This window comes from Ascaphus truei, unplaced genomic scaffold, assembly GCF_040206685.1.
Source record: "Ascaphus truei isolate aAscTru1 unplaced genomic scaffold, aAscTru1.hap1 HAP1_SCAFFOLD_1466, whole genome shotgun sequence".
NCBI lineage: Eukaryota > Metazoa > Chordata > Amphibia > Anura > Ascaphidae > Ascaphus > Ascaphus truei.
The window spans coordinates 72,136-84,232 of record NW_027454351.1 but is presented as its reverse complement, the minus strand read 5'-3'; the positions used below and the strand labels follow the sequence as shown (position 1 = coordinate 84,232).

At 39.2% G+C, this 12,097-nt stretch overlaps 1 protein-coding gene across 1 annotated transcript in view; it reads right to left on the bottom strand.

Annotated features, from left to right (window-relative positions):
- Positions 1–1,082: 1,082 nt before the first annotated feature.
- Positions 1,083–12,097, bottom strand: part of LOC142476173 (uncharacterized) — a gene marked incomplete at its 3' end in the record, with an annotated part of 33,564 nt that continues 22,549 nt past the window's right edge. The window contains exons 6-8 of the mRNA XM_075581650.1: positions 5,014–5,202; positions 1,858–4,183; positions 1,083–1,153 (exon numbers count right to left, since the gene is read on the bottom strand). Of these exons, the coding sequence (XP_075437765.1) occupies positions 1,083–1,153; positions 1,858–2,876 (1,090 nt within the window). The remainder of the gene's footprint in view (positions 1,154–1,857; positions 4,184–5,013; positions 5,203–12,097) is intronic.

The following is a 12,097-nucleotide window of genomic DNA, read 5'->3' as shown; positions in this document are numbered from 1 at the left end:
CATTTTTTGTGGTGGCAGCTAGTGTTAAGTAGGTAGTTGTTACAGTCCACTTTTTTGAAGAAAGTTTTAGTCTTTAGTTTGGTGTCTTCTATGTACAGTAAATAGTAAGGTCTAAGAAGTCTACCGTGTTATTTCCTATGCAAGTTGTAAAAGCCAAGTTCCTCTCATTAGTATTAATATAGTTTAAGAAATGGTTCAAGTTTTCACTACTACCTTTCCAGATGAAAAACACATCATCGATGTATCTTCGCCATAGCACGAGATCCGCACCAAATTCATGCTCTGACCAGATGGTATCGGTCTCCCAATTGTCCATGAACAGATTGGCATAACTTGGTGCGAATTTCGTACCCATCGCTGTGCCACATTTTTGTAGGAAATATGTTCCATCAAATTTAAAAAGGTTATGCTTCAGAATAAAATTGATACTTTCTAAAATGAAGCGTCTTTGTTCTATTTTAACAGTTGGGTCTTTTGTTAATGTCCTATTGATGGCTTCAATTCCATCGTCGTGTTTTATGGATGTGTATAATGAAGTTACATCACAAGTGCAGATTTTGTAGTCATCTTGCCAAATTACCTGTTCTAATACATTAAGAATTTGCGTGGTATCTCTTAGATAGGACCGCATCTCCGCAACATATGGTTGTAGAAAACCATCTATATATTCCGATAGTCGCGACGTGAGTGAGCCTATCCCAGAGATGATGGGTCTCCCTGGTGGTGCTTTAATATCCTTATGTATTTTGGGTAAAAAATAAAATATCGGCATAACTGGGAATTTTATATTTAAATAGTCGTATTCTTTTTCATTTAGGACTCCTGTTGTACTGCCTTTGTCTAGTAGGGTGAGGAATTCTATACAGAATTCTTTATGCGGATTCGTCTTAAGACGTGCATAGGTGATGTCGTCAGATAATATCCTCTCTGCTTCTCCCTTATAATATTCAGTGTCCATAATGACAACCCCCCCCCCCCCCCTTTGTCTGCTTGTTTGAATATGATATCCTTATCTTTCTCTAAGTTTTGCAAAGCGATTTTCTCTTTTAGTGTTAAATTGTTCTTCGTTATCTTTGTCGTACCTGAGGTCAGTTTGTCAAAGTCTTCCTGGATTTTTTGGTGGAACACTTCTAGATTATGGCCTTTTGCCCAGCTAGGATAGAATTTGGACTTGTTTTTAAGATTTGAATGTTTAAAATCACTCTCTATGTTTATGTTCGTATCATTACTTACTATCTCCCTAGTTTGTGCGTCTTTGGAAAGAATTTTTTTTTTAAGCGTAAGCTGTCTGATGTATTTGTGTGCGTCTATATACAGATTAAAACTATTCGCCTTAGCAACTGGCGCGAAATTCAGCCCCTTTTTTATAAGCTTACATTCATCTATGTTGAGTTCTTTTTTACTTAGATTAAATATATTGTTTACATCGCTGCTCTTTTCCTGTGTCCTTCTTCCTCCCCGCTTTCCTCGTGTGGTCTTTTTCTGAGTTTTGTGTTTGGTGTTTCTATTTCTTTCTGTTCTTCTACCACTAGAGTGCGATTCTGGGTGGCTATTGGTGGTGGTTTTGCTACTTGGGCCTGTTCTAAAAAATGACCTGTATGTGGTCTGGGTGATCGTTGTTCTCTCACGTGACCTTGCTCCTTATCATGTCTTTCTCTGTATGTTTGCCTCTGTTCCCTGTAAGGTGATTTGCGTTCCCGTCTTGGGCTCTGGTCCCTATATTGTTTGTGGGGTGACCGGTAGTGTCTCCTTTGGCTTTCTTCTCTCTCATAGCGTCTCTCTCTGTATTCCCGATTTGACCCATAGTGTTTGTAAGGTGATCTGTGGTCCCTATCTCTGCTCCTTTCTTTCTCATACCTGTTATCACGGCGTTCAAGTGGTGATCTAGTTCTGTAGTTATATGTCGTTGGCTTAGCAGTGTGATACCTTTCGTGATACTCTTTTGCTTTAGAATAGTATTTATTGTCCTGCCAATGTTCTTCTCTGTTTCTATCATTTTTCTTTGCCTCGTCCCTTTTGTGGCTTCCTGTGTCTTCAATAGTGTGCGTTTTAGTTTCTTTATTCTCTCTAGGGGTTTCTAGGACACCCGCCTCCTGCCTTCTTGGTGGAATTTGTCTAGCCTCTTTATTAAATGATACATTCTTATTGTTTTCATATTTGGGATAGTTCTTATGCCTCTCTGGATTCGTTGGATAGCTTAATGTGTTGGATCTTGAATTCTGGTTTTTATTACTATCTTCTCTACTCCTATATTTGAACATTTTCCTATCCCTTGGGGTGCTAGGTGGGACTAGTGAGACCCGTTGCCATTTGGGGTTTGACCCCACTACATAATCTTCCTCGTCTCGTCTGAATTTTTTGTTCTTTGACTCTATCAGGTTTTTTTCTATGGCGTCTATTTCATCCGCTAGTTTTCTGTCCCTACTTATGAAGGTGGGATTATCTATAGAGGTTTCTAATCTTTTCTGAATTAGTGTGACTTCTCGGTCAATTTCTATTAGTGTCTTTGTATGGTGTTTAATGATAAGTTTCATTAAAGTGAATGAACAGGCATCCATAGCTTCCTCCCATTGTACATTGTATTCTACATCTGCTAATTCAAAGGATGATTTTTTATCAAACCGTAAACCCCTAGGAATACGTTTGATGTCAATGTATTTTTCTAGGTAGACTTTGTCCCAGACCTTTTTGGTCTCCTTCTTAAGTAAATTCTCTAGTTTATCGAATTCATTATTTATTGTTTCTAAGTCTCCCATTTCCGCTGACTCAATTTCTCTCATTTTGTTCTCTATGTTGTTACTTCTAAAAATTCTTTTTGTGAAAACACTCCCCTTGATTTCGACCATATCTTCTATCTCTATGGTTGCTACTTCCATGTTGAGATTTCTAATGTGGGGTGCTGCCACCAGGATGGGATTAGAGAAGTCTGGAGGTTATTTGGACTGGGGCGCTCCCTAAATTTTGTGGCTTAAAAAGTTGTTGTAACGCCTTACTCTGTTAAAAAATGATAAAATATAAAATATGATTTTGGTGTTTGTGGTGCAAAAGGGTGTGTAGAAAAACATATACTGGCCCTTTTAGTTGATTTTGTGGTTGCTGCTTGACCTTGGAGAAGGGAATCCCGTGTCCTTCTCAGCGTGGCAGTAGTGGTGTGAAGATGGTCAGCGCGAACCTCGTGGACCTCACGGATATAGTGGATCCGGATGCAGTATTAAGACAAGAATAAAAGAATAAAACACGATATTAGTGTATCATGTCCACATTGGGGGATTGGGGGGAAAAAAAGGGGAGGGGGGGAGTGGGAAGGGGGAGTAGGGGGGTGGGGTAGGAGTGGACGGTGGTGGGATGGATGGTGGGTTCCCACTAACTAATCACAGAATACATAGAATATATGGATCCAGTGACTCACACGGGCTTGTGTGGTGTCTCTCCCTCAACGCTGACTGGTGTGGGTAAATACAGACTCATATACTGGAGTCTCAGATATACATTAAACTCACACGGCCTGATGTGAGTCCTTGCCCTCAGAGGGTAATGTCCTGTATGGATGGTGTCCTGTTGTTTCAGCAGAGTTGTCCCCCGATGGGTGTGGTGTGTGAGTGTCTCCTCTCCCCGTATCCCAAATGACCAAAAAGCAATGTGCAAACCAAAAGTCAAAATGAATTAAAAGGTCTTTAATGGGTTAACAGTGAAGACATGTGCATACACTATGCATACATGTTGTGGTGCTTAAAAGGTATAAAACAATATGACACGATAACACAACAAACTAAACAGTATGTGATGTACTGAAGCAAACACAAAAAAGGACTCTCACACTAAACGAATATACAAAATCACTTGCCCAGCATCATCCGCTCAGAGCACTCCTGCACGATCTCCTCCTCCGTTTTTTGCTCCAACTGGCGCGTCCGGCAGCGGAACCGGAAAGGGGGATCTAAACCGGATGTCCTGCAGTGTGCTGGGTCCCTCTGTCAATGAGCTCCGGCAGGGAACTACGCGTTTCGCAATAAGCTTCGTCAGGTTCCTGCCGGATGCTCATTGTGTGCTGCATTTATAGGTGCCCCCATTAGTTTAATTGGAGAAACACCTGGATTAAGGGCATGGTTTAAATTTAGACGGTTATATCTCTTTATAGGAGCTACCTTTGGAAGCCCCTAATGTCAGGGATAGTGAGATGTGCCTGTAAATATAAATAATGGGTTAGATAAGCATATATTAAAATTAGATAAGCATATATTAAAATAAATCAATACATTATAAAAACTACATTTTAAAAAATACTTAGAGATGATCATTGTATTTGTCCTTAGAAGCATTTTAAGTTTAATAAAAAACGGTGGAAATTGGAATTTGATTGGGGTATTTGTGTGATTTGGAATCTTTTAGTTCCTCCGTGTGCAGTATTTTTAAAACCATTCTCTGTTGGTTAAAATCTTTACATATGTAATACAATAGTGCCACCATGTGGCTGGATGTGAAAATTACCTCAACACTGTCATAACCTAATGGTAAAAGTTAAGCAATCTTGGTAGTGTGGCACACATCCCTTTAAAGTAACTTAAAAATGTGCCAGAGTGTATTACAGCAAAAAATATATTTATGTGACAAAAGTTATAACGAATTACATATTTGACGGAAAAAATATAATATTATTATTATCAAGATGGTTAAAAAACCTTACTGTTTATAGCCACTACATCTGACATAAGGGTAGAACAACCTAGGCACCCAAAATCTTGGTTTCCTCATTCAGCTATCTAAAATGTACCACTCAATATCTCCGTGTTAGTTAAAAGATATTTCAAATGCTGCCACCAAGTGGCCGCATATCGAAATTGCTACTTCAAAACCCTAATATTATCTCTACCACACTGTGGATAGTGCGGTATTCAGTTAAGTGTAGAGTCATTGTTTAAAATATATTGCAAAAGTATATTCCAGCGGATGACGAGAGTATATCAAATATGCATGAGCATGGGTTTACACAGACATTTGATATTAGAAAAATACTTGTATAGGTGATTTCGACGCGGAGCTCTCATGTGGTGAAAAAGTTCAAAATGTTCAAAACGTATAGTCCAGATTCTTCATAACTCCTTTCTAACTTCAATTCATGTTGCAGAGGTTGTCGCGATGGTATGCATCATTTCTGGTCCTCAAGGGTTGGTTCGAGGTAGATTCATATTTGGGACGTGCGCCCTATTGGAGATTGGAGAGGAAGTGGATCAGTGTGTGTTAAAACAAAGAGGTAGATGTAAATGAAATTTAATAAAATAAAATAGTAGATGTTATAGAATAGTAGATGTTTATAAAATATTAAAAAATAAAAGTTGTTTAAAAATTGTTTACAAATGGGGGATTTGGAGCAGATTGATGGGTGTTCAGAGAAAGGCTGCAATGTCTATCTCTACATTGAGGCCTGTGGGTACCAGGCTTTTCAATTTGTAGATCCAAAACGTTTCTTTTCTTGATAGAGATGTCAGTCTGTCGCCTCCCCTCCAATGTGGGGGGACTACTTCAATGCCCCTAAATTCAAGGCCCGACGGATCTCCTTGGTGATGTAGTGCGAAATGCTTAGAGACACTATGTGTCATTAGTTTCCGTCTGATATTCCCTTATATTCCCGTATATTCGTTTAGTGTGAGAGTCCTTTTTTGTGTTTGCTTCAGTACATCACATTGTGTTATCGTGTCATATATTGTTTTATACCTTTTAAGCACCACAACATGTATGCATAGTGTATGCACATGTCTTCACTGTTAACCCATTAAAGACCTTTTAATTCATTTTGACTTTTGGTTTGCACATTTCTTTTTGGTCATTTGGGATACGGGGAGAGGAGACACTCACACACCACACCCATCGGGGGACAACTCTGCTGAAACAACAGGACACCATCCATACAGGACATTACCCTCTGAGGGCAAGGACTCACATCAGGCCGTGTGAGTTTAATGTATATCTGAGACTCCAGTATATGAGTCTGTATTTACCCACACCAGTCAGCGTTGAGGGAGAGACACCACACAAGCCCGTGTGAGTCACTGGATCCATATATTCTATGCATTCTGTGATTAGTTAGTGGGAACCCACCATCCATCCCACAACCGTCCACTCCTACCCCACCCCTCTACTCCCCCTTCCCACTCCCCCCCTCCCCTTTTTTTCCCCCCAATCCCCCAATGTGGACATGATACACTAATATCGTGTTTTATTCTTTTATTCTTGTCTTAATACTGCATCCGGATCCACTATATCCGTGAAGTCCACGAGGTTCGCGCTGACCATCTTCACACCACTACTGCCACGCTGAGAAGGACACGGGATTCCCTTCTCCAAGGTCAAGCAGCAACCACAAAATCAACTAAAAGGGCCAGTATATGTTTTTCTACACACCCTTTTGCACCACAAACACCAAAATCATATTTTATATTTTATCATTTTTTAACAGAGTAAGGCGTTACAACAACTTTTTAAGCCACAAAATTTAGGGAGCGCCCCAGTCCAAATAACCTCCAGACTTCTCTAATCCCATCCTGGTGGCAGCACCCCACATTAGAAATCTCAACATGGAAGTAGCAACCATAGAGATAGAAGATATGGTCGAAATCAAGGAGAGTGTTTTCACAAAAAGAATTTTTAGAAGTAACAACATAGAGAACAAAATGAGAGAAATTGAGTCAGCGGAAATGGGAGACTTAGAAACAATAAATAATGAATTCGATAAACTAGAGAATTTACTTAAGAAGGAGACCAAAAAGGTCTGGGACAAAGTCTACCTAGAAAAATACATTGACATCAAACGTATTCCTAGGGGTTTACGGTTTGATAAAAAATCATCCTTTGAATTAGCAGATGTAGAATACAATGTACAATGGGAGGAAGCTATGGATGCCTGTTCATTCACTTTAATGAAACTTATCATTAAACACCATACAAAGACACTAATAGAAATTGACCGAGAAGTCACACTAATTCAGAAAAGATTAGAAACCTCTATAGATAATCCCACCTTCATAAGTAGGGACAGAAAACTAGCGGATGAAATAGACGCCATAGAAAAAAACCTGATAGAGTCAAAGAACAAAAAATTCAGACGAGACGAGGAAGATTATGTAGTGGGGTCAAACCCCAAATGGCAACGGATCTCACTAGTCCCACCTAGCACCCCAAGGGATAGGAAAATGTTCGAATATAGGAGTAGAGAAGATAGTAATAAAAACCAGAATTCAAGATCCAACACATTAAGCTATCCAACGAATCCAGAGAGGCATAAGAACTATCCCAAATATGAAAACAATAAGAATGTATCATTTAATAAAGAGGCTAGACAAATTCCACCAAGAAGGCAGGAGGCGGGTGCCCTAGAAACCCCTAGAGAGAATAAAGAAACTAAAACGCACACTATTGAAGACACAGGAAGCCACAAAAGGGACGAGGCAAAGAAAAATGATAGAGACAGAGAAGAACATTGGCAGGACAATAAATACTATTCTAAAGCAAAAGAGTATCACGAAAGGTATCACACTGCTAAGCCAACAACATATAACTACAGAACTAGATCACCACTTGAACGCCGTGATAACAGGTATGAGAAAGAAAGGAGCAGAGATAGGGACCACAGATCACCTTACAAACACTATGGGTCAAATCGGGAATACAGAGAGAGACGCTATGAGAGAGAAGAAAGCCAAAGGAGACACTACCGGTCACCCCACAAACAATATAGGGACCAGAGCCCAAGACGGGAACGCAAATCACCTTACAGGGAACAGAGGCAAACATACAGAGAAAGACATGATAAGGAGCAAGGTCACGTGAGAGAACAACGATCACCCAGACCACATACAGGTCATTTTTTAGAACAGGCCCAAGTAGCAAAACCACCACCAATAGCCACCCAGAATCGCACTCTAGTGGTAGAAGAACAGAAAGAAATAGAAACACCAAACACAAAACTCAGAAAAAGACCACACGAGGAAAGCGGGGAGGAAGAAGGACACAGGAAAAGAGCAGCGATGTAAACAATACTGCACCGACACACTTTATTCGAGCAAATACCCGGTATGTACCTGGCAGATACCTGGAATGCGCCGCTCCTCACCTCTGACAAGCCCCGTTGCATTTGCCTTCCCAGCCTGGGTTCATGCCTGGCTGATGGGCGGCTGATCTGTTAAATGATAATGATTAGGATTTAATAGGCTGCAATGCTTCGCGTGTCTACCAGATGACATAAATTCATGAATTGTAATGCAGTATATATATATATGTACTGTTCAGTATTGCAGCCAGCGGGAATAAAATGCTTCAATCCCTGCTGGAAAATAACTCAATGCACTCGGGCAGAAAACAGTCACAAACCTCAATACACCCGGGTATACCCAAATTCGTGGGACTAGCCGAGCTCGAATAAAGTGTGTCGCCAGTGTATATTTAATCTAAGTAAAAAAGAACTCAACATAGATGAATGTAAGCTTATAAAAAAGGGGCTGAATTTCGCGCCAGTTGCTAAGGCGAATAGTTTTAATCTGTATATAGACGCACACAAATACATCAGACAGCTTACGCTTAAAAAAAAAATTCTTTCCAAAGACGCACAAACTAGGGAGATAGTAAGTAATGATACGAACATAAACATAGAGAGTGATTTTAAACATTCAAATCTTAAAAACAAGTCCAAATTCTATCCTAGCTGGGCAAAAGGCCATAATCTAGAAGTGTTCCACCAAAAAATCCAGGAAGACTTTGACAAACTGACCTCAGGTACGACAAAGATAACGAAGAACAATTTAACACTAAAAGAGAAAATCGCTTTGCAAAACTTAGAGAAAGATAAGGATATCATATTCAAACAAGCAGACAAAGGGGGGGGGGGGGTTGTCATTATGGACACTGAATATTATAAGGGAGAAGCAGAGAGGATATTATCTGACGACATCACCTATGCACGTCTTAAGACGAATCCGCATAAAGAATTCTGTATAGAATTCCTCACCCTACTAGACAAAGGCAGTACAACAGGAGTCCTAAATGAAAAAGAATACGACTATTTAAATATAAAATTCCCAGTTATGCCGATATTTTATTTTTTACCCAAAATACATAAGGATATTAAAGCACCACCAGGGAGACCCATCATCTCTGGGATAGGCTCACTCACGTCGCGACTATCGGAATATATAGATGGTTTTCTACAACCATATGTTGCGGAGATGCGGTCCTATCTAAGAGATACCACGCAAATTCTTAATGTATTAGAACAGGTAATTTGGCAAGATGACTACAAAATCTGCACTTGTGATGTAACTTCATTATACACATCCATAAAACACGACGATGGAATTGAAGCCATCAATAGGACATTAACAAAAGACCCAACTGTTAAAATAGAACAAAGACGCTTCATTTTAGAAAGTATCAATTTTATTCTGAAGCATAACCTTTTTAAATTTGATGGAACATATTTCCTACAAAAATGTGGCACAGCGATGAGTACGAAATTCGCACCAAGTTATGCCAATCTGTTCATGGACAATTGGGAGACTGATACCATCTGGTCAGAGCATGAATTTGGTGCGGATCTCGTGCTATGGCGAAGATACATCGATGATGTGTTTTTCATCTGGAAAGGTAGTAGTGAAAACTTGAACCATTTCTTAAACTATATTAATACTAATGAGAGGAACTTGGCTTTTACAACTTGCATAGGAAATAACACGGTAGACTTCTTAGACCTTACTATTTACATAGAAGACACCAAACTAAAGACTAAAACTTTCTTCAAAAAAGTGGACTGTAACAACTACCTACTTAACACTAGCTGCCACCACAAAAAATGGTTAAAGAACATACCCCCAGGACAGTTTCGTCGAATTAGGAGAAACTGTAGCGATGACCATATTTATAGGGAACAATCCAATATTCTTAAGAAGCGTTTCATTGCTAAAAACTATGATAACGATAAGATGGATATAGCAATAAGAGAAAAGTAGGGGAGCTCGAACGTAGTGAAATCCTTAAAACTAATCCACCTAAGCCCAAAGAAGAGTTCAGCATCGCTTTCTTAACACAGTTTAGTCAGGATGCAGGAAGCATACAACAGATCCTGAATAAACACTGGCATCTCCTACAGGGAGACCCCACCCTGAAAGAGTACCTCCCAGAAAAACCGAAAGTCATCTATAAAAGGGCAGATAACATCAAAAGAAAGTTAGCACCAAGCCTCTTTAGAATGGAGAATAGAACAACAGGCCAGGACTCAAACTGGCTACAAACAGCCAAAGGTTTCCATAGATGTAATACATGCAAAGCATGCAAACAGGGAAGTAAGGAAACAATTCAGTTCAGCTCTAATACAACAGGAGAACAGTTCAAAACCGGCAGCTTCATTAATTGCAAATCAGAATTCGTAGTCTACCTTTTAAACTGCCCCTGTGGACTCTAATATGTAGGGCGCACCAGTCGACCCCTGCGGGTGCGTATTTTGGAACACCTAGGGAATATCAGACGGAAACTAATGACACATAGTGTCTCTAAGCATTTCGCACTACATCACCAAGGAGATCCGTCGGGCCTTGAATTTAGGGGCATTGAAGTAGTCCCCCCACATTGGAGGGGAGGCGACAGACTGACATCTCTATCAAGAAAAGAAACGTTTTGGATCTACAAATTGAAAAGCCTGGTACCCACAGGCCTCAATGTAGAGATAGACATTGCAGCCTTTCTCTGAACACCCATCAATCTGCTCCAAATCCCCCATTTTTAAACAATTTTTAAACAACTTTTATTTTTTAATATTTTATAAACATCTACTATTCTATAACATCTACTATTTTATTTTATTAAATTTCATTTACATCTACCTCTTTGTTTTAACACACACTGATCCACTTCCTCTCCAATCTCCAATAGGGCGCACGTCCCAAATATGAATCTACCTCGAACCAACCCTTGAGGACCACAAATGATGCATACCATCGCGACAACCTCTGCAACATGAATTGAAGTTAGAAAGGAGTTATGAAGAATCTGGACTATACGTTTTGAACATTTTCACCACATGAGAGCTCCGCGTCGAAATCACCTATACAAGTATTTTTCTAATATCAAATGTCTGTGTAAACCCATGCTCATGCATATTTGATATACTCTCGTCATCTGCTGGAATATACTTTTGCAATATATTTTAAACAATGACTCTACACTTAACTGAATACCGCACTATCCACAGTGTGGTAGAGATAATATTAGGGTTTTGAAGTAGCAATTTCGATATGCGGCCACTTGGTGGCAGCATTGTATTACAAATGAAATATCTTTTAACTAACACGGAGATATTGAGTGGTACATTTTAGATAGCTGAATGAGGAAACCAAGATTTTGGGTGCCTAGGTTGTTCTACCCTTATGTCAGATGTAGTGGCTATAAACAGTAAGGTTTTTTAACCATCTTGATAATAATAATATTATATTTTTTCCGTCAAATATGTAATTCGTTATAACTTTTGTCACATAAATATATTTTTTGCTGTAATACACTCTGGCACATTTTTAAGTTACTTTAAAGGGATGTGTGCCACACTACCAAGATTGCTTAACTTTTACCATTAGGTTATGACAGTGTTGAGGTAATTTTCACATCCAGCCACATGGTGGCACTATTGTATTACATATGTAAAGATTTTAACCAACAGAGAATGGTTTTAAAAATACTGCACACGGAGGAACTAAAAGATTCCAAATCACACAAATACCCCAATCAAATTCCAATTTCCACCGTTTTTTATTAAACTTAAAATGCTTCTAAGGACAAATACAATGATCATCTCTAAGTATTTTTTAAAATGTAGTTTTTATAATGTATTGATTTATTTTAATATATGCTTATCTAATTTTAATATATGCTTATCTAACCCATTATTTATATTTACAGGCACATCTCACTATCCCTGACATTAGGGGCTACCAAAGGTAGCTCCTATAAAGAGATATAACCGTCTAAATTTAAACCATGCCCTTAATCCAGGTGTTTCTCCAATTAAACTAATGGGGGCACCTATAAATGCAGCACACAATGAGCATCCGGCAGGAACCTG